General features: G+C 41.1%; 1 protein-coding gene and 1 pseudogene across 1 annotated transcript; one reads left to right on the top strand and one right to left on the bottom strand.

The window, feature by feature from the left end:
• Positions 1-5: 5 nt before the first annotated feature.
• Positions 6-19,967, top strand: LOC149838017 (cell division protein FtsZ homolog 2-1, chloroplastic-like). The gene is made up of 8 exons (XM_090007562.1): positions 6-135; positions 462-1,325; positions 2,451-2,750; positions 3,753-3,843; positions 4,812-4,936; positions 18,272-18,364; positions 19,565-19,630; positions 19,721-19,967. Exons 2-8 carry the CDS (start codon positions 585-587, stop codon positions 19,850-19,852), a joined length of 1,548 nt encoding a protein of 515 aa, XP_089863688.1. The 5' UTR covers positions 6-135; positions 462-584; the 3' UTR covers positions 19,853-19,967.
• Positions 19,968-21,075: 1,108 nt separating this feature from the next.
• LOC149838016 (putative pentatricopeptide repeat-containing protein At5g52630 pseudogene) lies at positions 21,076-23,174 on the bottom strand (annotated as a pseudogene).
• Between the last annotated feature and the right edge of the window lie 4,729 nt (positions 23,175-27,903).

Here is a 27,903-nt window from a genome sequence, read left to right as displayed (position 1 = left end):
CTCTCACATCGACCGAATGAAGACAGACCCTGTTATCAACCTAGCAGCCAAAATCCATATCCATTCTTCTCACACCTTCCTAAACCCCTCTCAACGCTGCCGAAATCACTCACCCATTTCAGGTTTTCTTAGAAGGTAGGCCTTCTTTTTGTTTCTCCAATACCCATTTCCTCTTTTTTTTGTCTCTTTTTTCTCCCTCAGTTGGTAGTCTTCAGAGTAAAGAATGAGTTGTTTTTTTTATCTTGGATTGTTTTGTGAAAACAATGCTTTACATTCTGTCTTCTTATCTGTGAATTTTCGTTTTAATTGCGTGTTGGAAACAGATTTAGTAGACTAATTTGGACTATGATCAGTTTTTTTTAATCTTTTCTTTCTATTGGTGCTTGTTCATTTGAAGTATTGATTCTGTTTTTCATGGTTTTTGCTGCTGCTGTTGATGTTGGTTGGACGGTTTCTTGCAGTTGTTGAGAGAATGGTCGATGACGTGTTTGAAGAAATTGGAGATTTAGGGTACAAGCAATAGTTCCAAGGTTTTTCCTTTGTTGGGGTAGTCACATTTTTGTTCCTGGTTTTGCCCATCAACAATGGCATCCCAAATTTCGTGTTTTACAGCTTCAACAGCCGGTCTTTCACTGCCGGATTCTTCCTTGTACTCGAGAGCTTTTTACAAGCATCCAAAGGGTTCGAATCTTCATGGAGGAATTCAATTTGCTGCCACAGACAGTCGGAATCCAGCTGGGTTGGTAGTTTCCAGTCGCTTGAGTAGCTTGAGAAGAGATGATGTGTTGATGATGGCTGTTGAGGGAAGGAATGTGGTTAGGGGAACTCGGCGGAAGTCCGCTCGGAGTTTGAATTCCCATGGATCAGGTGTCGTCTCCGCTACACATACTCCTTACAACAGCAAGGGCCCTTTTCTGAAACTGCATCCTGAAGTTTCAATGCTGAGAGGTGAGGGGAAAAATACTGTTAGCAGCCCGAAGAAGGATAATTCTAGTGTTCTTGATGACACATTGAGAGATGACACTCTTTCAATTGATTATAATGATGCGAAGATCAAAGTTATTGGTGTTGGAGGTGGCGGTTCAAATGCTGTGAATAGAATGATAGAGAGTTCCATGAAGGGTGTCGAGTTTTGGATCGTAAACACAGATGTGCAGGCAATGAGGATGTCTCCTGTGTATCCGGAGAATCGGCTCCAAATTGGGCAGGAGCTAACTAGGGGACTTGGTGCTGGGGGTAATCCAGATATTGGCACGAATGCTGCTAAGGAAAGTAAGGAGTCAATTGAGGAGGCACTGTACGGTGCCGACATGGTTTTTGTAACGGTAAGGTTCTCTACTCTTTATAGTGTTTTCTACCATCACTTTATGCTAATGACATTCTCATGTAGTTAAGCAATTGTTTTATCGCACATGCATCTGTTCTAATACCCTGAACCGTAAGAAGATAAGGACTGTATTTTGATTCTAATTACATTATCATTTTTTCTTTTTGGAAATTCTAACTATCCTTTCACTTGTTGATTGTCATTGCTGGTTCTGTGGAACCGTGTGTGCTATGACTGAGAAACAATTCTGTCCATATGTCATTGTTATGCAGTACTGGCGCTGGTTTTCTAGGGCATAGAACTCTGTCCATATGTCAATTTACGTTGAATGACCATTAGACTGTGTTGTCTTACTAGGGGCCTGATATGAATAAAAAATAACTTTCCTTACATATGTTTGGTTGAAATATCTAGGGATATCTACCTGTCGAATTTTCTGATGTATAGGGAACATAGAACCTTGGACTTCTTCAGTTTGGTGATGTCGTGTTGATGTGAAGAGACCGCAGACTACTTGATTTAACAAAAAATTTTGGAACTTCTAATAGGAAATTCCTTGGGTAAGATTGAGAATATTACTGGGAGTTGGTTTGTTGTTTGAGGCCTGAATTATGTTATTGAACAATGTCTTTTAGAACATAACAGCTGATTTGTTCTATTTTCAATCCCATGCAACCATCTTGTGGTGATTCTTCCTGGTGGGTCATGTCTTTTGTTAATCTAGTAAAATATTTACAATTTAGTGGCACAATTTCACCACATTTTTAAAATTATATTCTCTGGAGTGTTGGGCCTTTTAAATTTCTTTGCTGAACTTCCTTCTGCAGCTTGTTTTGAAACCTCTGCATCCTGATATTCAACAACCATTACAAACTTTAGGCACACCAGTGGATACATTTGTTAATTGCTTCTGTTTTTGTCTTATGTTCTCATGCTCTGTTCATTATGTCTTTTTTAACAAGTCTTGTAATTCATAACAGTTCTCTTGTACAAAATTCCCCATGTTAAATTCTGGGCACAATTTCACATGCTTCTTTGATAATAATAATGATAAAAAACATGTGACAGGAATTTTCATGAATGCATTTGTTGTAATTCTTTCTCACCTGCCCACAATATGCAGGCTGGAATGGGTGGTGGGACTGGGACTGGTGGTGCACCTGTAATTGCCGGAATTGCAAAATCAATGGGTATCCTGACTCTGGGGATTGTTACTACCCCATTCTCTTTTGAGGGTCGAAGACGCGCTGTTCAAGCACAGGAAGGAATTGCAGCTTTGAGGGATAATGTTGACACACTAATTGTCATACCAAATGATAAGTTGCTGACAGCTGTTTCCCCATCTACTCCTGTGACAGAAGCATTTAACTTAGCTGATGACATTCTTCGGCAAGGTGTCCGTGGTATCTCTGATATAATCACGGTATGCACTTTATGAAAATTGTGTATACCCATTTAATGCACTAGCATTGTTGACTATTGGCTTAGCTTCACCCATAAAGTATTGCAGGGATGGGTGTTGTGATTCATGCTAGTGATTATGTGAATGCCTGCTGATAATGGGTATTACCAAGTTGTTCATGTTCCTGTTTAACTATTTGTTATGATGAGTTTCCTTTGCAATGTTGCCTAGACCAGAACCAAAATGTGGGTGCCAATTTGATAACTTTTACATCTGTATCCAAATCCGATTATATGGAGTTCAGTAATGCCTATGTCCTGCCTGAATCTGACCCACTTGTATCCCTATTTTGTGGTTTTATTCCATTCAGCTTGTTGTTACCCCTTTGTCCCAGGTTCGACTCCCACCGGGTGTGCAGGTGCCTTTAACTGGTTGGCTCAATAAGGGTTTGCATGTCGGTGAACCCACCCGGGGGTTTACTTCGCAGAGAGGCGGGCCCGTAAGTGACCCGTTCTTGGCGAGGAAAAAATATGTTCAGCATGTTGCATTTTTTCTGGAACTTACAATTGGCTAACCAAATCATCTAACCAAATCGCAAAGTCTGATCCCTTATTCAAATAAATGTGGAAGTATTTGGAAATAAAAGAGAGTTTTGATATTAACCCATTATACATGGAGTGAAAGACAATCCCAGGCATGGCATCTGAATTTATCCAACCAGGTTCAGATTGGAGTCTAGAGATTTTTTCTACTTAATATGATAGTGATGTGATGACTGCTACGTGAAGGACAAAGGAATCATATATTTAGAAGTAGTTAATTTCTTTGGGGAAATTTACCAGAAAATGATGGTTTGCTTGTGTTAAACCAAAAAAAGAAAAAAAAAATGATGGTTTGCTTCTATAGTTGCACTATAAACATGGATTTATTCTGTATGCCAGAGACAAATTATTTATTTTTTTGCTATGTACATAACGGGAAAATAAATGCGGTTTGTATTTACTGAGTTTGTTGGCTCTCTAGATTCCTGGTCTGGTTAATGTTGATTTTGCTGATGTGAGGGCTATCATGGCAAATGCTGGTTCCTCTTTGATGGGGATAGGAACTGCAACAGGTGAGTGGACTACCTTCTTATTTTTTCTCTTTAAATGTTAAAAAGTGTGCATTCAACCTGTGGCTCTTCTTGACGTTTTCCTCTCAATGTACCTTAGGCCATCAGCTTTTGTTTTTGTAGTGGCCTTTTGAAAGGAGTAAGGACAGAAATTCATTGATACTCATGAAAATTTCTCATGATTGTGCTTCTCTTCTGGTAAAGAGAGGTGCTTCATATCCAGTGAATAGATCTGCTTTAAGATGTGAAAGGTCAATAACATGCTAATAGTATCATCTATGCGAAAGGTTCAGTTTGTACTGGGTACCCGACCCGAACCCGAATTCTCGGGTATGGGTATGGAAAGTGCCGACCTGAATATTATTTGGGTCGACCCAAACCTGACGTGAGCAATACATGGGCCAGGTTCGGGTCATGATTTTTGCCAGGTACCCAACCCGACCCAGTTTTTTTGCCATGTACCCACTCCGACCCGAGTATTTTATATGTATTTTTAATAAAATTAAATTTCTAAAATATACGGGTCTGAGTTTCGGATTCTATTTTCGTGACCCAACAAAACCTAAACCCAAACTCGAACCTGGTTATTAGTTATATGGGTAGATCCGGGTCAACCCTGACCCGACCTGTTGACAGCCCTACCTGAAACCGCCTCTGGTAATAATTAGACTTCCAGGCAGTTCAATATTTGCTAGAAAAAGTTATGATACATTAACACGTGAACACACTGTGAACAGGCAGCAACTGACAAGTAACAACTAAACATGAAGAGTTCTTGCCATACACTCACAGCTGTATGGACATGCATTATTCTTATACATTGAGCATTTAACAACACGCTAGAAAATATTGTATGCATGCAACATTTCCTATAAATCCTTTGATTTGGAAATATGTATTATATTGTTTCCATGAGGTTTGGTTTTTAGTAATCTTGATGCACTTGCTGGTATATCTGTTGCTCTCCTTAGGCAAGACACGGGCACGAGATGCTGCACTGAATGCCATTCAATCACCTTTGCTGGACATTGGCATTGAACGAGCCACTGGGATTGTTTGGAACATAACTGGGGGAAGTGATCTAACATTGTATGAGGTCTTTCTCTCTCTCTCTCTCTCTCTGACATTCAATATAACTGGGGTTGTTTGGAATATGGAGCCTACCATCTCTAGTTCTTTTCAGATTGTCAAGGCTATTATGTTTTAATTAGCATTTCTTTAGCAGTACTGATGGTTTTGGTGTATGTCCTGGCTGGTGTTGTGGAGGACTGCTATTTAATTTCATTATCCCGGTGGACGTGACTGATTATGGGGCACAATACTCCATTCCAGCAGTCATAAGTGTTAAAATGTAAACATGTAATATATATAATAATAATAATAATAATAAAACAATAATATAATATTTATTTATTTTATTCATCTTTTTTACTTTTTTATTATTTTCCTTTTTGTAGTTCAAATTGAACTACATAGTCAAGATCTCTTTAGATCTTGACTAAACCCATAGTCGTTGGACACGGCTAGAAATAGAGCCGTTGGACTAGGTCCAACGACTCTATTGGAAGAGTCCAAACCCTCTTGCTTCTTGTATAAATAAGGGTGAACCCCTCCTTTATAAAACATCCTTTTGAATGCTTCTTAAGCATTTTTATTATCAATAAATATTTATTTATTTCTTGTTGTGTTCTTCCTTTTATACCCTTTTATGGGTTTGCTTGAAGTGTCTTTATAGACATTCTTTTGATGGATTCAAGTGCATTTGTAGAAGACCACCATTTCATTACATGGTATCAGAGCCACGAAGACCGTAGATTTTGGAGTGTCTCTGCCTCAATTTTCGTGCCTTGTTGTTGTTGTTGTTGGTTGCAAAAGGTGTTTCGTCACCTTGTTTTTGGCTCAAGAAGATTTGTTTGAAGAAAGGACTTGTGCTATAAAGATTTGTTTCTTTCCTCTCTCTTACTCTCTCATCTACCTCTTTCTTAACCTTGTAAAAGATGGATGACAATGATAAGATGATGTAGCGGTAGGGGAAGAACAACTAACCTCGTGGGTGCCGACGCTGAAGGTTGAACTGCAACGACAAGATCAACACTGTGCTGCTATTGGTCACGTCTTCAATGTGCAGTCGGGCAGCAAACAATAACACAGAGTCGATGTGAAACCATGAGAGGCTCGGAACAATGGGTCCGAGCAATACTTTATTTGATGAAAGACAATACTTACAATAAAGAAACGAAAGAAGACAAAACTCAAACAGAAAAGTTGTTGAACTGTAAGGAATAAATGAATTAAAAAAAAAACAAGAACGTCTGAGAAAACAACTGGGTAAAACAAAAGGAAGAAACCCCAAAAGTTGCGGTAGAGTCAATAATCTCTGTGTAGCAACACGCAACCCTAGGATGACCTTTTAAGAGGCATCGGTTGGATTCGGGTCTCGGGGACCGAACCTGAGACCACTTCTGTGCGCTGCTGGATCTGGGGCGTCCTGGCCTGTACTCTCGGTACTCGTTTGGTGTAGGTACGCAGCGGGACCTCTCCTCCGCGTCTCGGTACGGGAACCTGGATCGGGTCCACGACTTGGGTCCGATCCCCAATCCCATGGTGTGAGTCTGGTCCACTCCTTGGGTCAGGCTGTATGGATCTGGTTCCTCTATCCTGCTCTGCATCATTCTCCCCTGGTTGGGAAGAAGTCGGCTCTGACGACTTGTTGTCTCCATAGTAAGCATATAAATCAGACACATTGAATATCGATGAAATGTGCCAATCTTGGGGCAGCTCAAGGAGGTAGGCATTCAGACCCAAGCGCCGAAGAATCTTAAAAGGACCATACTTCTTAGGGCTCAACTTGCCATAGGTACCTACAGGGAAACGCTCAGGACGCAAGTAAACCCAAACTAACTGACCAACTTGAAACTGGACATCACGACGACTTTGATCTACGAAAGCTTTATGGACCTCGTAGCTTTCAACAAGTTTGGCTCAGACCTGTCTGTGGATATCATGCATATATTCGACGACATCAAATGCGTCTAAGGCTGGGTCTGGGATATCGGACACAGGGGCTAGGTCAACGACATGGGTGGGTGACTGACCATAAACCACTTGGAACGGGGATTTGCTGGTAGACCGGTTGATGGAACTGTTATATGCAAACTCGGCTTGAGACAAAACTAGATCCCAAGTTTTGATGTTCTCCCCTACTAGACTCCGCAACAGGTTTCCTAAGGTGCGGTTGACAACTTCAGTTTGGCCATCTATTTGAGGGTGGTAAGCACTATTGAATTGAAGCTTTGTCCTCAACAGGGCCCATAACGATTTTCAAAAATGGCTCATGAAACACGTGTCACGATCTGAAGTGATCGTGTGGGGTAATCCATGAAAGCGGGCCACGTCCTTGAAGTAGTATGAGGCGACTAACGAGGCATCAGTGGTTCACTTGCACGGGACAAAAATAGCCATTTTGGAGAATCGGTCAACGACGACTAAAATGGAATCAAAACGACGTGGGGTTTTGGGCAAGCCTACAACAAAATCCATGGACACATGCTCCTAGGGACGCTCAGGGATGGGTAACGGAGTATATAGACCACTGTTTTGACGATGACGCTTAGATACTTGACACACTCGACAACTTTGAATAAATTTGACAACATCTTTGCGCATTTTGGGCCAAAAGTAGCGTTCATCTAATAGAGCGAACGTCTTATCATGTCAAAAATGCCCGACTAGTCTCCCTTCATGTAACTCGGAGATCAACTGAAGCTTAAGAGAGAAATCAGGTACACATAACTTGTTTTCACGAAAAAGGTAACCGTTGTGAATACTAAAACGGTGGTCGAGGGTGTGATTCGAGGAGAGGCACCCTTTCCAGGCTTGCTGGAAATCAGGGTCCGTCGGGTATAACTCCTTGCAATGCTCAAACCCGATGACCTGCACTGACATAGTCATCAGAAAGCTGTTCTTCCTACTAAGAGCATCAACCACCTTGTTTAGAGTACCAGATTGATGGCGGATTGTAAAGGTGTACTCTTGCAAGAAGCTGACCCACTTGGCATGACGAACGCTCAGCTTCTTTTGACTATTCAGATACTTCAATGCCTCATGATCCGTGTACTTCTTATAAATGAGATAATGCCTCCAATAACGGAGGGCTTGTACAATGGCATAAAACTCAACGTCATAAGTGGAATATTGGCACCTGGCCTGAGTCAATTTCTCACTAAAGAAAGCAACAGGTCGGCGGTTCTGACTCAAGACAGCGCCAATCCCCACTTTAGAGGCATCACACTCCACCTCAAAGACTACACTGAAATTAGTAAGGGCTAAGATAGGGGCACTAGTCACTTTATCTTTGATGATCGTAAAGGCCTTTCCCGCGGCAGGCGTCCAATGGAAACTAGTACCCTTTAGGCATTCCGTGATAGGGTCCATGAGGGTGCTGAAATTTCGCACAAAAGGACGGTAGAACGTAGCCAACCCGTGGAAACTACGGATCTCTCCTATAGTCCTTGGGGTAGGCCAATCTACGATCGCCGGAGTTTCGCAGGATCTGCCTTAACTCCATCGGATGACACAATAAAACCTAAAAACACGACACTGGACGTCATAAATTCACACTTTTTAGCATTGACGTACAACTTCTCATTCCTTAAAATCTCTAGGACATGACGCAGGTGACTTAAATGGTCCGACAAGGATGAGCTATAAATTAAGATATCATCAAAATACACGATGACAAACTTTCTTATACAGAGACGCAACACTTGGGTCATCATATTCATGAAAGTACTTGGGGCATTAGATAACCCAAATGGCATGACTAACCACTCATACAACCCATCACGAGTCTTGAATGTCGTCTTTCACTCATCCCCCTCTCGGATACCAATCTAGTGATACCCACTTTTTAAATCGATTTTGGAGAAAATGGAAGCACCAACCAACATATCAAACATATCATCCAAGCGAGGGATGGGAAAACATTATTTGACAGTGATGTGATTTATCGCTCGGCTATCTACACACATGCGCATGGACCCATCTTTCTTAGGGGTGAGCAGGGCGGGTACTGCACAAGGGCTCACACTCTCACGAATAAAGCTCTTTTGCAGTAACTCCTGGACCTGTCTCAACAACTCGACATGCTCGGATGGGTTCATGCGATACGCGGGGAGATTGGGGAGACTCGACCTTGGCACAAAATCAATAGCGTGCTGCACAACGTGTGTGGACGGAAGGCCATCTGGAAGGTCATCTGGCATAATGTCGCTAAACTCCTTAATAAGGGGTGCGACGTCCGTAGGAACTGGTAATAATGTACTCGTTGACGGCTTAGCTACTAGGGTATAAGAATAACCATCTTCCTGACAATGGCTCAAGAAAGACCGGTAGGATAGGCCAGCAAGCCGGGGAACTCTCTCAGGCCTATCGATCGTGGGGAACCCTGTCTCCTTGATGGGGAGGACTATCTTATGACCCTTAAATATGAACGAGTACGTGTTCTTATGGCCATCATGGATGGTCTTGCGATCAAACTGCCAAGGACGGCTCAAAAGGATGTGACACACACTCATAGGGGCTACATCACACCACACCTCATTGTGGTAATGCTCCCTCATGGAGAACCGAACTAAACAACGTTGGGTGATGGGAACCTCGTTTCCTTTCTTGAACCACGCCATCTTGTATGGTTGAGACAATTTCTCTGTTGTCAGGTTCAAGGTAGACACAACGCTCTTGGACACCATATTCTCACAAGCACCAATATCGATAATAACATCACACACGTGACCCTCACAGTTGCACTGGGTTTTAAAAATGTTGTTCCGCAACCATTTTGCAGGGGTCGACTCACGGGGTGCGGTCAAAACATGACGGATGAACAATAAATTTTCGACGTTGCCGTCGAACTCTACGACTTCCCTCTCATCATCATCCTCGACCAACGACTCACTCTCACTCTCGGATGCTGACTCCGCAATACCCTCGACGAGATGGGTATTCTTGCCCACGGTGGGGCACTTAAACGCGACATGCCCCAATTCCTGACACCTAAAGCAACGTATGGTAGGCTCACTAGGTTTGGCTTTGGATCGAGTGTTGTATGCGGGTCCGGACGGATCAGGTTTGCTAGGGTCTGCTCTAGGATTAAACTTTGAGTCCTCCTTTCTAGGGGAGTTTGCTCCCCTGGTTGGGAAACTCGACTTAGGTCGACTGGACTGTTCACCACGAGTGGTCCAATATTCCTGCCTCCACTTCAATTTTTCTTTGACATTCATGGCATAACTGTTTGCCTGATCTAACGTCTCGACTGTGACACAACTGAAGTCATCAGAAATAGCAGGACAGAGACCAGAAATATACCTCGTGACCTGCTGGCGAGCGGTCTCCTCAATCTGCACTCGTAGGGAAAGGCGATGGAACTCAGCAGTGTACTCTGCCACTGTTCGGGTGCCTTGACGCAGGGTCAGGTACTCCTTGTAGGCTCGCTCAGCGTGGTCTGAAGGCACGAACTTTGACTGCATCAGCTTCTGCATCTCCTCTCATGTATGTATGCGCTCTAGTCCCTGCCGCTCTCTCGACTTCTGTAACTCGATCCACCATGTCTGTGCCAGGCCCCTGAGCCGAGTAGAGGCTAGGGAGACACGACGGTGCTCGGCGACATCGTGGTAGTTGAAGAAAAATTGGACGACGTAAGACGAGTCGAAGAACTGCTCCGCATCGAACCTGCCGGCGAACTCGGAAAGCTCCAGCTTTACCCCGTACGTGGAGGGGCACTCTGGTGCTCTCTGTTGATGGGCCTCCACCATGTCTGCGGGGTACTCGTCCAGTCCCTAATGAATCTGCCTCGGTCTGGCTGGCTCGTGGGCGGGAGCCATCTGTGGCTGGCGCTGTTGCACCAGTATGTAAGGAGGTCCTACTAAAGGTGGACGGGTTTGTTGGGTCTCGGTCTCTAAGTGGGTAGGAATGGGGTGATATGGGTTTGGGTTATGAGAGGGGTGTTAGATCGGGTGAGGTATTGGGTTTTGTATCAGGAAAGGGTTAATGGGTTGGTTCGGGTTTGGGTATCGGGTTGGGTTGGTATAAGGACTGGGGTGATTCGCTCGACTGGATATGGATCAGTCCTAATCTTAAACTACTCATCGGACCCAGATTTGGATAGGTTGGATCGGGGATCGAGTTGTGGAGATAAAAGGCTTAGTTTGAACTCGATCCACGATCCATATGATTATGGGTCTGGTTTTGACCCGACTCAAAGTCAAGCTGGAGCTCCGTCCGAGTGCGATACAAGTTTGGGTCGGTATAGGATCCATTTTGGGGTTCAAAGATAACGGGTTGCGTTGAATTCGGAGCGAACTGCGAACCGAACCCAACTGGGTAGACTAGGTATGGGGCTGCTAGACCCGGACCTGCTCTTGGGAACCCAAAGGGTGGTCCTCGGTAACCTGGTCCGGACCCGATTAATATTGGTTCTTGACCGGACCCTGAGGGGTCAGGTCTGATCCACAGGGGGTCAATCCCCTTAGCTCGCGAATGGGTTGCGATCAAGCTCGCGTGCGCGAGTGTTGGGAGGGTCGACAGGCCCAGTCTGGTTCGAGCTGAGGTTGGCGTGCCTGCTGGCTGATCCAGCGTCACGCTCGGGCCACGCAGGCCTTGTCGGGCATGCAACCCTTGTTGCGTGGATCGGTGCCAGGCCTGTGTACTCAGGCCGATGATGGGAGGATCTCCAATAAGCTCCAAGGTCGACTGCACTGCAGTCGTGCCAGGGTTTGGCATTGGCGTCTCTCGGCTGATAGTCCGGCGCAGATCTTCCCCAACACCCTCTGGCAACATGGCAGGCTGATGGTTCAGTTGGGCCGGATCGACTGTTGCAGCCGTGATGATGCTGACTGCACCGTCGCCCACGGTGGTACCCACTAGTTGGGTTGACGTCGGGTGCGACCCCGCTGACGAATCTATGGCGACGATCCGACCGTCCATCGCATCCAACCTCTTTGATATCCCTGCCACATCTTTGTTCATGTGCAACATATTTTCTTGCATTTTCGCCATCATTTCCATCATACGCATCATTGGATCTTCGGTACCGATCTCTTCCCGTTCCTTGCCGTGTGCCGAATCGTTCCTCGCCTCTTGAGCCATGCTGCTGTCGAAGGAAGACACCTAGGCTCTGATACCAATTTGATGCAGCGGTAGGGGAAGAACAACTAACCTCGTGGGTGCCGACGCTGAAGGTTGAACTGCAACGACGGGATCAACACTGTGCTGCTTACGGGCTGCTGTTGGTCACGTCTTCAATGTGCAGTCGGGCAACAAACAATAACACATAGTCGGTGTGAAACCAGGAAAGGCTCAGAACAATGGGTCCGAGCAATACTTTATTTGATGAATGACAATGCTTACAATAAAGAAATGAAAGAAGACAAAACTCAAACAGAAAAGTTGCTGGATTGTAAGGAATAAACGAATTAAAAAAAGCAAGAACGTCAGAGAAAACAACTGGGTAAAATAGAAGGAAGAAACCCCAAAAGCTGCGGTAGAGTCAATAATCTTTGTGTAGCCGTACGCAACCCTAAGATAACCTTTTAAGAGGCATCAGTTGGATCTGGGTCTCGGGTCCGGTCCGGACCCAAGACCACTTCTGTGCGCTGCTGGATCTAGGGCATCCCGGCCTGTACTCTCGGTACTTGTCTGGTGTAGGTACGCAGCGGGACCTCTCCTCCGCATCTCGGTATGGGAACCTGGATCGAGTCCACGACTTGGGTCTGATCCCCAATCCCATAGTGTGAGTCTGGTCCACTGCCTGGGTCAGGCTGTATGGATCTGGTTCCTCTATCCTGCTCTGCATCATAAGATCACCATCATACCCATGAAACTAAATGACACCAATTATGTAATGTGGGCTTCGATTATGAAGCACCACATTTGGGAAAAATGATTATGGGGTATAGTGGATGGTTTCGATTCAAAACCTAAACTATCTTTTACCAAGAAAGAGGATGATAAAAAAGTTCCTCTAACGGAAGAGATGAAGAGCAAGGCATTAGCCACTTACGAAAAGAAATTGAAAGAGTGGAGGATAGGGCATGCAAAAATTATGTCATGTCTAATTAATAATGTAGACATTAAAAAATGCTCTAGTCTTACTAAGTTTGAGCATGCCAATAAGGCTTGAAAATACCTTAAAAACATGTATTCCCTTAAAGATATTGCACATGTATGCAATTTGCATGATAAAGTTCGGACAATGACTCAAAAAGATAAAACTATTCAAGAATATTACAATGAGTTGTCCAAACTTTGAGAAGAGTTGGTTCTACTTGAGCCCAAATGGCATTGTGCCTAAGATATTGAGCTTCTCCAAAAGCAACTCGATATGGAGCATTTCTATCAGTTTGTGAATGGTCTAAGGCCGGAGTTTGAGTTCACCAAATCGGCCCTTTTACATCGTGAAAAAATTCTTTTTATTGTTGATACTATAGAAGAGCTCACTATGGAGGAAAATAGACTTAGAAAAAGTACTTCAAAAGTTGATGATGACTCAGTTTTAGCTGTGTCCGTATCGGGAAATTATATTCGTACTTACAAGCTGCCTCATTTTGGAAGGCAAAATAGTGACTTTGACAAAAGAAAAGTCATTTGTCACCATTGTCATGAACCACTATAGGCCCTAATGTCCAAAGTTAAAAAGAAGAGAACAAAAGAGAAAAGGGTTGTATCTGTTCAAAAGATCATGATGCACCTGTATCTATGTCTCAATTGATGGAAATTCTTCAACCTTTTCTCAAAGGGGTATCCTCCTCAACTGAAGCCTCAACTGAAGCGGTTGTTGCATCTTTCTCCGGTCTAGGTAACTTTCCTTGACTTTTAGATTCTGGTACTTCTTTTCACATGATCCCAAATGTCAATAGTCTATCCGAATGCCTTAAGAATAACTCTAGTGTGTCAAAAGTTTTTACAGCCCATAGCACATCTCTTGAAATAAAATGAATGGATGTTTTGAAAATTTTCAAAATTTTTAAAAAAAATTTATTCCTAAAGTTAAATATATCCCTAAACTAAATTTGAATCGCTTATCTATTTCACAAATATCTGACTATGGATGTAATATCTCTTTCTCTTCTCATGGTTGTTGGGTACAGGATCGCCAGTCAGGGAAGCTGATTGGGGAGGGCCATTAGAGAAGGAGGACTCTATTACATAGATTTTTTGGAATTACCCAAGAATGCATTTTGTTATAATGTTCAAAAATTAGAATTAGATTTATGGTACAAAAGACTTGGTTCATCCTTACATGTCTAAAATTCAATATTTTTCAAGTTTGAAAAAATTTTGTAATTCTGAAAGTTTTTCTTGTAAAGACTGCATTCTTGGCAAAATGAAAAGATTACCATTTCTTAGTAGAACTTTTGTTTCTTCAGGACCACTTGAGTTAATACATTCGGATGTTTGGGGCTCTGCACCAGTTATTTCCAAAGGTTATGCATACTATGTCATCTTTTTTTATTTTTCTAGACATATTTGGATTTATTTTCTTAAACATAAATATGAAGTTTTTGCTAACTTTTAAATATTTTATAAAATGGCTAAAAATAGGTTTTAAATGATATTTATATTTTTCGCACTGATTCAGGAGAAGAGTTTATATCTAAAGAATTCAAAGACTATCTTAATTTACATGACATTACACATCAAAGATCATGTCCATACACTCCACAACAGAATGACCTAGCTGAACGTAAACATACGCACATTATGAAAACTACTAAGACCTTGCTAATTGCAAATCAAGTACTAAGAGTTTTTGAGTTGAAGCGGTCCTAACTGCCACCTACCTCATCAATAAGATGTCATCTTCCTCATTAAAGAATATAACTTCAATAAAAAAACTTGTCAATTTAACTCCAGGTTATTCTAGATTAAGAGTCTTTTGATGCAAATGTTTTGTTTTTACCAACAAAAATGACATGCTCTCTCCTCATGCAATCTCATATGCCTTTTTAGGATGTGCTGATAATAAAAAAGGCTACAGGTGTTTTGACTTTCAAAATGAAAAATTATGTGTCAAGAAATGTATCTTTTTTTGAAAAGAAAAGCTTCTTTGAATTCGAAAAATCCAAGGATGTCACTGAATATTCTTTTTTAATTGATCTTACTTCAAAATCCAATGAATATGATTTTGAATGTTACTTTGACAATGATCAAAGTCCTATTACAGTTGAAAATAATGATAACAGAGAGCAAATTCATAGGGATGTTAGTCTACAATGTTCAAGACATAGAGAGCCAAATCTTTCATGTGCATTAGAAAAATACACCGAAGTTCCACCCAGAAGGATGTTTAGAATTTCTAGACCTTCTGAAAAATTTGTGTCTTACGAATCTTTTTCACCCACATGTAGGGCAACCATTGCATTAATGCAATCATATGTTGAACCATCATCCTATTCTCAAGCCAAAAATCATATAGAATGGATAGAAGTCATGAAAATAGACTTGGATGCATTAGAAAAGGCAAACACCTGAACTATCCAAGATATTCCTCTGGGTAAGAAACCTATAGGTTGTAGGTGGGTATACAAAGTTAAAACCAAAAGTGATGGAATCTTGGAAAGGTATAAGGCCCGCCTAGTGGCAAAAGGATATGCTCAAGAGTATGCCATCGATTATGAAGAAACATTCGCTCATGTGGCCCGTATGACTATTGTCAGAACCTCAATAGCCTTGGCCTCCATTAAAAAATAGCCTATCTTTCAATTGGATGTCAAAAATGTGTTTCTATATGAGAATCTTACTGAAGAAGTATACATGAAAGGCCCACCTTGTATTAGTATCCCTAAGAATAATGCTCTTCGTCTAGAAAAAGCTCTTTATAGTCTTAAACAGGCTCCAAAAGACTCGTATGACAGATTTAGTCATGTTATGATTGATATTGGTTTTTGACCTTGTTTAACTGACACTGCTTTGTTTATTAAGAAATCTGATGCAAGCACCATTATTCTCCTTTTTTATGTGGATGATATGATCATCACCATAGGCGACAAACAGGAAGTTACAAATATCAAATCTCTTCTTAAAACTCACTTTGAAATGACTGACTTAGGGTTGTTAAGATATTTTTTAGGCATTGAAGTTTCTTATTCCCCTCGTGGGTATTTGATATCTCAATCTAAATTTTATCTTCGATATTATTTTCAGGTCTGGAATTACAGGTGATAAGAAAGTACATTCCAAAAGTTGTCAACGTTAAAATGAAAATTGATGATAGAGAACTTCTTGACGATCCTACTCTTTACAGACAACTTATTAGAGCTTTCTTATCTTTTCATCACTAGGCCAGATATAGCATATGTTGTTCACACTGCTAGTCAGTTTCAACATGCTCCCACCTCTGTGCATATGGGAGTAGTTTTGCGAATTATTAGATACTTACAGTTATCTCTCTCACAAGGACTCTTCTTGTCTGCTTCATCGTCTTTAAACTTAATTGCATAAACTGATGTTGACTGGGGAGGTGATTCCTATAATAGGCACTCAACCACAGGTTTTTGTCTGTTCTTAGGTGAATCCTTGATTTCGTGGAGGTGCAAGAAGCAGCAAAATGTCTCACTTTCCTCCACCGAAGCTGAATACAGAGTCATGACAACTACCACTATAAAAGTTGTTTGGCTCAGATGATTGCTAGCAGATATGAGAGCTGAAGTAACGCAAACATAAAAAATGTGTTGTGACAACAAAAGTGCCATCTACATTGCAAGCAACCGGACGTTTCATGAGCGCACCAAACACATTGAGATGGACTGTCACTTTGTCAGAGATGAGTACTTACATGGAACCATTGATCTGCCATATGTTATATCAGAGGATCAATTAGCAGACTTCTTCACAAAGCCTCTCGCTGCTCCCAGATTTCACTTTATCTTAGACAAACTTTCGCTCATTGTACCGTAAGTTTGAAGGAGAGTGTTAAAATGTAAACATGTAATATATATATATTATATATATAATAATAAAACAATAATATAATATATATCTATTTTATTAATCTTTTTTACTTTTTTATTGTTTTCCTTTTTGTAGTGCAAATTGAACTACATAGTCAAGTTCTCTTTAGATCTTGACTAAACCCATAGTCGTTGGACCTAGTCCAACGGTTAGAATTAGGGTCCAACAACTCTATTGGAAGAGCTCTTCCAAACCCTCTTCCTTCCCCTATAAATAGGGGTGAACCTCTATTTTGTAAATCTTCCTTTTGAATGCTTCTTAAGCATTTTTATTATCAATAAATATTTATTTATTTCTTGTTGTGTTCTTCCTTTTATACCTTTTTATGGGTTTGCTTGAAGTGTCTTTATAGACATTCTTTTGGTGGATTCAAATGCATTTGTGGACGACCACCATTTCATTACAATAGGCAGGTGTGCCTAGGGGAGTGTTCCTGCAGATATGTAGCTTTAGATATTGTAGTTGAGCTTCATGTAGAATCCACTAAAAGGCCTTTGATGTTCCTAGTGTAGATGCAGGCGTGTTACATAGTTGATCATTTATATGGTTTTGGGGCAGCCTGCAGCATCTTTCTTGAGGAGATTTGCTATGTTCTGTGGTGTCCATTCCCAGTTTACATATTTGGAACTTCATTAGTTGGTCTAGGCACATATTATGATCTATTTATTCAGTTGTTTTGATTGCACAGGGAGCAGCAACCTTAGGATTTGTGGGACTCGGTGGAACCTGAACATTTGGAAAATGGCTCCATTGAGTCCCGCATCGGTTATAGAATTAATTCCTATTATTATGAAACCCATATGAGATACGGAAGAATGAACTATTCTCTTTTTTAAATTGCATGACAGAGAAGTTGAAGCTGCATAGATTGTTTGAATAGTTTGTGCTATCATCAACCAAGGAGAAAATATGAAATGGGCATGGGGTAATAATTTCATATTGATCTGAACCAGATGTTTATAGTGCTCCTATGTTCCCTCAAGGGTATGCTACATCCCGACATGAGGTCATGTTCAGTGTTTCTTTCAAAGCTTTTAGGTGGTTCAGAACAACATTTCGTTCATTCACTAACTCAGTCTTCTTGTTCTTTTGACATCACACAGCCACCTTCAGCCAGTCTTAGGTGGTAGGTTTGGGGCATGTGTATAAGCAACCAGATCATATGGGATGCTCTCTGCAAGATGACTTTCTTTTAATTTCTTTCTAGTGGTCCTCTTTCTGTTCCACGATGCCTCCTTGGCAGCTATACTCTTCTGCCTTCATCTGTTTTACTTTTTCTTTTGGCAGTTTTTTTGTTTATCTCGCTTTTTGTGAATTTTCAATCTTGCAGCTAATTAAGTGCTTAATTTTCATGAAGTCTTAGCTTTCCCTCAATCTCCAACGAGTAGATTATGTTATACTTTATGTTTCTGTGAAAATGCAGGTAAATGCTGCTGCAGAAGTGATATATGACCTTGTTGATCCCACTGCAAACCTAATCTTTGGTGCGGTTATAGACCAATCACTCAGTGGACAAGTAAGTTGGTGAATAACTATTTGCTGTTTTACCCCTTTCTTTCTGGAATTTCTGCTTGCTGCTTCCAATGTAGAGAAATGCTTAGAAGTTAGAATCTAATAGTATCAATGATTAATGAGTCATGCATTCTCAAATGAGTGCTATAGTTCTTCTAAAGACCAACAATTCTGTCTGGATTTGTGTCAATACTCAATAGACATTCTTTCATTGTTCCTAATCAAAATTAGTTGCTCTCTTTGTTTTTTTAATAATCATGTCCTGTTTTAGTTGGTTTGAATGCCTTTTCAAAGTTCAGATTCTTTAATCAATCCTATCACTAGGTTATTGGCGACGGATTTGTCAAGGCATCTTACCCATGTATGTTGATGTGCCTGAGTTTGACTGGTAACTTAGTAATTTCTTAGTAGTGAATCATACATAGGTGTTTGAGATTGATATAATTTCTTCGAGGATACTCGTCATGACTTAGGGCACGTTTGATAGTGGGGGGAAACTTCTCTGCCGGAGAAGTTTCCCCGCTCTTCGGGTGGGACCCACACACTAATCCAACACAAGATAAGTTCTCCCCAATTTTTGTGGAGAACTTATCTCAAAAAGTGGGTGGGTGGGGGGTAGTCGCGTCTCCCCCCATGCAACTTTTTCGAGTTCGGATCGGGTGCAAATCACATGGCACAAAATTCGTGCATTAGGCACCTCATTGCCCTGCATCAGGCCTTGGGCCCCACAACTGACAGGCCCTATCCCCTGAGGGTGATCAGGTGCTTAATGCACAAATATTTGTGCAATCATATTGCACCTTATCTTATTTGGACTTTTCCCACCTCAAAAGTACCCCCCCCCCCCCCCCCACACACACACACAAAAAAAAAAAAAAAACTGTTGGGCATGGTGGCTAGGGCGGGGCATACGGTCGGTGAGTCTCTCTCTCTCTTTGTTTCCCCATTTTTTTGTTTAACAATCAAACAGGAAAATATTTTTTCCAGGGAATTTTTATCATGAAAAGGCTCATCCAGGGAAAGTTCCCTTGGATATTTTTCAGGGATAACTTCTCCAGGTTGTCAAACGTACCCTGAGGTTGAGGTTGGGTAATATAAGTAAATTCTATGATGCTTGGAGCCAGATCACCTGTTACTTTAAAGTAACTACTGTTTTTGGTAATACATTTCAAGTTGATGCCACAATACAAGTTATTGTTTTCAGGTGAGCATAACTCTCATTGCTACTGGATTCAAACGCCAAGAAGAAACTGAAGGCCGGCCTGCATTGGTACAGTTTTGTGATCTCTCTCTCTCTCTCTCTCTCTCTCTCTCTCTCTCTCTCTCTTTCTCTCTCTCTTATTTTACCTATAAAATGCAGGGAACCCATGCTCATGGGGATGGCAGCCTTGGAATAAATCGCAGATCTTCCTCAGCCTTTGTGGAAAGCGGTTCAGTTGAGATTCCTGAGTTTCTCAAAAAGAAAGGAAGATCACGCTATCCACGAATTTGAACCTGTTAATTTGTGTATATCTTTTTTTTTTAATTTCTGCCATTAACAAGAAAACAAGATCCGAACTTATAGTTCATCATAATAAAATCATGACAGCATAAAAGCCTTCTGTTAATGCTGGTTTTGTTTATTTTGAGGCACGACATGCTTAAATATATGGAAAATGAATGTACAGCGACAAAAATGAGTTGTATACCAAAAAACACTACAATTTTCGAAAATCTGTCGGATGTCTAAAACCACAACTTTATGGTTTTAAAGACTTTTTTTTTACCCTTCATACAAGCAAAATTTTTCAGATATGTGAATTTTCTCTCAAATATTCAAATATATGAATTTCCTCATGCATTTGCGAATTTCGTCCTGCATGTGTCCCTTATGCCATTTTAATAAAAAGCTAAAGGTTCCCAAAATGTGCATACTTTTTTTAACTAAATACTTTCACATTTGTGAATGTCCTAACCTTCACATGTAAATGTACTCAAACATTTGTGAATGTCCTCCTGCCTGTGCCGTTTATGCAATTTTAGTAAAAGGAGTTTGTTGAAAAAAATGACTCAACACACTATTGATACATTGAAGAAATAAAAAATAGAAAGAAGAAATCAACCACACAAAAAAAAACAAGGATTTTATGTGGTTCGGTAAGAGATTTTTACATCTACATCCGCGATTGCCTACCCTCCAAAAATTTTTGCATCGAAAGCTCACGCTCTTGAATCCCCACAAAGATGGGATTTATTGCAAAATTGGGTACATAGAAATTAGGGATATATATCAAGGTAAAAATCAGGCTTCACACTCCAATAGAAAAAAACTTTAGCGACACTTCAAAAATGCTGCTAAATCCTTTAGTGATACTTCAAAAACACTGTTAAAGCCTTTAACGACATATTTAAGAAAATTTTTGCATATTATCTTATTTTGAGAGAAAATTCACATATTTAGGAAAAAAATATATATTTTAAGAGAAATTCGCATATTCTCATATTTTGAGAAGAAATTCTCGTGTGAAGGGTAAAAATATCCTTTTACAGCCAGAAAGTTAGGATTTTGGACATCTGACATATTTTAAAAAATTGTAGGGTTTTTCAAGAAACACGTCATTTTTGTTGGTATGATCATTTTCCGTTGAATATACATATGTCAAGGTTAACATGCAATAGAAAACTTTGGGTCTATATTAATTACACATGAATAAGAAGTTTGACTTGCTTGCAGTACTGGAAATAATAAATTGTATCCTAAATCACCAGTAATCTCTACAAGAACATGACCCATCTGTGAAATGATGATATCTACTGTTATCCCTAACAATTATATGTCTTCCAACAATTTTAGATACGAACTTTATTGCTGAATGACAATCGATACAGATCCTTATATTCTTCTTTATAATGATTGGTTTGTCATTTGGCATGCTGATGAGAGCAAATGCTAGAGCAATTCTCTCACTGTGATACTGAAGAAGCCTCTCTTTCAAACACTCTTCCACGTTACTTGAAATAGATCCTGTGTAGGGAACATAACCTGCTACCTTCATTTGATGGGAAAGGCTCTCAAGCTTCTCATAAATTTCTTTCTTCTGAGGATGAGAGAAATCCTCTGCACCAAAGATATGAGTTTTGTTATTCATATCTACCCAACTATAGCCAGGTAATTTCTTCATCTTAATTCCCCTTATCATTTTTCTAACACTCTTCACATCCTCCCACTGTCCTACTGCTGCATATAAATTGGAAAGCAAGACATGGGTTCCATTGTTCTCCGGTTCAAGCTTCATCAGTTTTTCTGCAGCGAGCTTACCTCTTTCAATATCACCGTGGATCCTGCATGCCCCCAGAAGTGAACACCATGCAAACGCATTAGGCTCTGAAGGCATCATGTTAATGAATTCATCTGCTTCCCTAAGTTTGCCTGCTCGACTGAGCAGGTCAATGACACATGCATAATGCTCATCTCTAGGCATCAAACTGAACTTAGACATTGAATTGAAATAACTGAGGCCCTCATCCACTAATCCAGCATGGCTGCATGCAGTGAGCAGATTTACAAGAGTAATCTCATTAGGTTCCATTCCTCTTGAGACCATTTTGTCAAACTGTTCTATAGCTTCCTTGCCATAACCATGCTGTGCAAACACTCCTATGATTGCATTATATGCAATGTCTGTTGGATCCTGGATCTCATCAAACACTTGCAGAGATGAATCAAGAAGCCCAGATTTTCCATACATGTCAAGAAGAACTGTGGAAACAAATGGGTCAGCTCCAAACTGCGCCTTGATCACTTGGGCATGAAGCTGTTTTCCCTGTTCAAGTGCAGCTTGGCTAGCACAAGCTTTTAGCAAGCTAGCGAAGGTAAATTCATTAGGAGCAATACCGCGCCTCCGCAAGTCAAGGTAAATATCCACAGCTTTCTCAATTTCATCATTTTCAGCAAACCCATCGATCAGTGAACTGCAGGAAATAACATTAACCATCTGAGAGTCCATTGAAAACAGAAGAGATGCACTTTGCATATCACCAGACTTTGAGTACATATCAATCAGAGAATTACCAACAACAATATCTGATTCAAACCCATATTTGATCACACTACCATGTATTGATTTTCCTGTCTGCAAACCGTTTAGCCCTCCACATGCACTCAAAACACTACAAAGAACATGCTGATCAGCGCTCATTCCATCAATGTTCATCGTTTTGAAAGCTTCAAGGGCTTCAGTGTACTCACCATTCTTACTAAAAGCATCAATCATAGCGGTCCAAGCCACCTCATCTCTGACAGGCATCTCATCAAACATACTTCGGGCATCGACCAACAACCCACATTTTGCATACATATCGGTGAGATTACTTCCAACAAACAATTCCGAGCCAAATCCAGATTTCAGTATCAGAGAATGAAGCTGCCTTCCATGTTCAACCCAGCCTAAAGCAGCGCATGCCTGAACAACACTCGAAAGCGCAAATTGGGTTGGTCGTTCCCCTGAAATCCTCATCTGCGAAAAGAAGCGAAGAGCTTCCTGGAACTCCCCATTCTGTGAAAGACCAGAAATAATGGCTGTCCATGAGATGAGGTTTCTTTGAGGCATTTCCTCAAACACTTGCAACGCATAGGCCATGTCCCCACATTTGGCGTACATGTTTAAGAGATGGTTGGAGACAAAGATGGAGGGCTGGATTCCTGACAGTAAGATTTGAGCATGGAGCTCTTTTCCCTTGTTCAATTGCCTGGTTTTGGCACAGGCTTGAACCATGAGGCCATAGGTGGGGTCCTTCAAGAGATGTATGTAGGACCCCCATCTTTGAACCTTCATAGCACCACAAACATAACAATGGTGATATTTATACCCTCATCACCAAACTACTCAAATGGTCAATTTTGGGGCCAATGATAGGAATGCTTTCTTGGTTATAGAGGAAGAAATTGGGTTTGGGTCTGGAGAGGACCAGGGCAGTGGGACGAGGGGTCATGAACTAAATGGACATGAGCTTGGCTCTAAAGGTGCCTATGGATCAGATCCGGTTGGACACTCAATCCTTATCTGACATTTTTATCAGATGCGGATCTTAAAGGAGAACTGAACCTGTAATCTGATCGGATTTGGACTTTGTGGTTGGTATTTTGGATTCAGAAGGTATTGGGATCAATATTTTCTGTCGGTCTGCATTCTTACGCGGATTAAACGTGGAACATTTTTTGTTTTTTTACACATGCCAAATGTTTGTTTTCAATTTTTTTTTTCTCTTTTTACTGCATCTAGTATCACCACAATGTTTCAGATCTGGATTCAACTCTACCTCATTGGATTACATTCAGATCCAGAGTCAGATTCAGTCACATTGCCTAAAATTTGGGTTCAGATCAGCCGTGCTCATGATGTCTCATATCTAATTTCTTTGCAACGGTACCTAATTTAGTAACTTTTACATCTGTATCCAGATCCGATTATGTGGGGTTGAGTAATGCCTACGTCCAGCCTGAATCCAACCTGCTTGTATCCCCATTTTGTAGTTTTATTCTGGTCAGTGTTCGCGTTTAATTTTCGGTTCTAAAGTTGGTACATGCAAGAAGGATAATGTTAAGGTGCAGCAGATTCGGTAGGATCCAGATTTGGCAATTACGGAAAAGGTCCAACTAATTATGCTTATATAAAAAAAAGAAAGAGGTCCAAATAAATATTCAGATTTTTTATCCCCACATGGAGCTAGATCTGGGCCAGATCAGTGTTCCATTGGCAATCACAAATTTTTAGCGTAAAAATCATAAAAGGGATTATTATTTAATGGGCCTGGTCTAGGTCTGGTTTATGTTATCCTTAGAGACAGACCTGCATATGTTTTTGCCTATGGTAGGACCGGTGTGACATGGACCCAGACTCGGTACAGGTACCACAGAATTGGATCCAGGTCCGGTGAAAGTCTGACCCGTTGACACCCCCAGGTGCATACTCACTAAAATAAAATTTAAAAGCTGATTGTGGGCACCAAGTCAGGCAGGCCCGGTCCTTGGGCTGGATTTCGCCAGTCCTTTCAACCAAGTCTGATAAAACGGGTTCTAAACCTGTGCTTATTTATGGATTCAAGTTTGGACGAATCGGAAGGCAAACACGTTTCCCATGTAGAGTAAACAGGCTTCCATGTGAGGGGAAGTGTATTTTCCATTCGATGAGAAATGTGTTTCCATGCATTTCTCACGTTTTTTTTTTTTTTTTTACATTTCAAAGACAGCTTCTTAGGAAAAATGTTTCCCACATGTAGGTGGAGCTTTTGATTAAAAAAACAACTTTTTTAGCAAAATTTTTGATGAGATATTCCCATGCATTTCTCACATGTTTTCTGCACATTTCAAAAGCAGCTTCCTAGAAAACATGTTTCTCACGTACCGGTGGAGTTTCCAACAAACTTTAGAAAAAAATCAAGAGTTTTCAAAAATTATTTTTAGAAAACACAAAAAATTATTAAAAAACAATTCCATGGCTACTTTGGAGGAGAGGAACTGTTTGCCCACGGTTGGATATGAATTTGCATACATATTTATTTGGGGAGATAATATTTGCTAACCTCATGGGTAAAATCCCCAGTGAAAAACTCTTTTTTCTTTCTTCTTTTTTTGTACAACTTAACCTCCAGATGTGATCTATATGTTGATTTAGTAGAATCCAATCTTTGGATCATGTTTTTTTTCTTGACATGTACGGTTTCTCAGGGGTTGAAAAATCCACAAGACTTATAATCTACCAAATTTTCAACCCTCAAAAAATTATAGTTTTACATTGAAAAACTATAATCCAAGTATCGATTTCTACAATTTTGATCATGCTAAACATATCTATGAGGTCAGATTTGGTCAAAACAACCTTCCCTTTGAGTTTCAACTAAGTGGTTCCTTACCCACAAGGATAGCAAATATTACCCCTTTTATCGCCTAGCGCAGGGACTATGGATGTTTGTCAATGTTGCAGTCCAACGAAGGGATTGCAAATACATCCATTTGGCTGTGGAGACACGTCGAGGCAAGTGTATTTATTTATTTATTTATCGAATTAAAACTAACCCAGCCTAATAATGCACCAACTTGATTCCGGATCGACCATTGATCTATTGTGGCCATGATAATTCTTATGAGAGCGTTTGTTTCATGCCCTTTTTCTGGGCCTCTCTTTCCTAAAGACGGCGAAACAAACATTTTTATATGAAATATGAGAGCTGATGTAAATTGGGAGGGGTCCAATTTACGAGAAAAAAATAACCATTTAAAAAATTATCTAGGAAAAGCTGAAAATAATAGAAATAACTAAAAAATACAAGAAATTAACAAAAAAGCAGAAAATAACTGGAATAAGCTGGAAATAACAATCTCTAAAAAATCAACTCTCAATTCTCAACTGTGCAGTAATTCTAAATATAAGGAAAGAATTCTAATCCTAGTAAACTCAAACAAACATCAATTAAGAAAGGCAAATAATAATTCTACTAAACTAATAAAAAGAGATATGGATCAATCATTAAGATTCAATATCCATTACAATGACTCCAATAAAAAAATATTCAAACTAAAATAATATGAATATCAAATGATCCAATAAAGGAAGTGAACCTGGATATGCATCGCTTCGCTCCTGCATCATTCTCCCGAGTTAAAGAAGACTTGCCCTTAAATCTTGATCCCGCTTACACTTTTTTCAATCTCGTTCCACCTTGTGGGATATGGGCCCACAATATGAAACCATATCCTTATACTGCACGAGTAGACAAAGCAGGATATGTTCTAAGATGTATCTGAAAACCTAGAACAGTATTTCCGAACCATCTGTAGTCATATGGGTCCCGATGATTTGGATCGAATGGTTCTAGGGCTGGCTTGATCCAATTTGAAAGAAATCGTTGAATGAGGGATTTGAACCACTCGATTTGTCATTCAGTGCTCCAAACACTGGGTTCAGAACATGGCTTTGGACAAATAAACTCAAAGAAATTGGGACAGTCGGGTCCTCTGACAAACAAGATCTGAAGGCACGAACCGATACACATGGCCACCTAACCAGTCTGACTAGGATCTGAACCGGTGGAAAGCTAGACTGAATCAGGTCCTGGTATTGTCACTGATGAGATAAACCGTTTCAATCTCTTAACAGAGCCTTGAGGTCGTCGTCGGAGGCTCCCTCCACCGTCACCGCGCCACCCTAGCCCGCATCGCCTACTGCAGGCAGGGGGGGTTGTCGATTGGCCAAATCTGGCCGACAGATGAGCGTCGATCGAGATCCAAACGACGATGACTCTAACGGTGGAGCTCTACTGCCACCCGATGGTGGGAGAGACTCACCAGCACCCAAGTCACCTAACACACCGGAGAGCCCCTCTCCCCTATCACTGGCTGGATTTTCCTTCAAACTAGTTTCTGACTGGGCACGATCGACCCACTGGCACTGGAGAGCTATCTCTGGACAAGACCAGCTGGTGGGGGTCCACCCAACCGCTGACAATGGGCCTGGGTTCACTGCCCCACCCGCCGCGAGTTGGGTGAGGAAGCCCACGATGGGAGACCCAACTATCAACCAACCGCCTCATCAGACGGTGCAGGCCGACAGGGTCAACCACAGCTCGACGCCCCCCTCCTCCTATCGGCGATGATGGGCGAGAGCCACAACCTGCCCAGTCCGTTTCAGAAAACCCTTCCACGATTTCCTGAAACAGGAAGGGCTACCCGTGAGTTTGGAACCGACTGAACCGGTTTGGCTCAGGAGCTGGTGCTCAACCGGGTTCCCAGGCAGAACATGGTTCCGAGCATTTTGGGTCTGAATTCAAGCCGATTTCCACCGGTTCCAACCCATAACGTTCTGATTCCAGGTATTGTGGGTTTGGTCCAGGGAGTCACACCTCTTGATTGGGCCCAACCTCTTAAATTTAGTCTGAATCATCAGATCAAAACTCAAACTGGACATAATTAGAACTGGACGGAGCTCCAGTTCCAAACTGGACTGGATCAAGACCATACTCATACATATTTTGGATCTGGATTAGAGTTAAACCAGACATACCCCCCATCAAGCTCTGGCCCAGTATATGACACATTCTATTCTGGGTCCAACAAATCATTATGTTCGCGATCCAGATTTTCACCAAGCCCATCATCCTGAACTTACCTATTTAATTCCAAAAGAACCACCTTCTTCACACTGGATCAAATTGAAACTAGATCCATTTGATCCGGATCAACAAAAAGACGCAGTTGAAGACTATGGATGGGTAAGGAAGAACATTATGGGTTTTCAGATACATATTAGAGCAGATCTTGCTTGGTTTGTTCAGTCTAGAGAACAACAACAAGAGCCATTAGATGATCAGTTCTCCACCCCGCACTTGCTTGAACATTCTTTAGATCGGATCGCACCAACGCTAGCAAATTTGTCTTCCAAAGGTTTCAGTGGTTCATTATTTTCTACAGCGCAACTAGAAGAAAGGTAAGAGAGACCAAGACTTGAGGGCAAGTCTTCGTCAACCCGAGAGAGAATGATGCAAGAGTGGAGCAATACATATCTGGGT

Source organism: Nuphar pumila, chromosome 5 (assembly GCF_984573655.1).
Source record: "Nuphar pumila chromosome 5, dmNupPumi1.hap1.1, whole genome shotgun sequence".
Lineage (NCBI taxonomy): Eukaryota > Viridiplantae > Streptophyta > Magnoliopsida > Nymphaeales > Nymphaeaceae > Nuphar > Nuphar pumila.
Note: the sequence above shows the minus strand (reverse complement) of the source record. Positions and strands in the feature narration are given on the sequence as shown.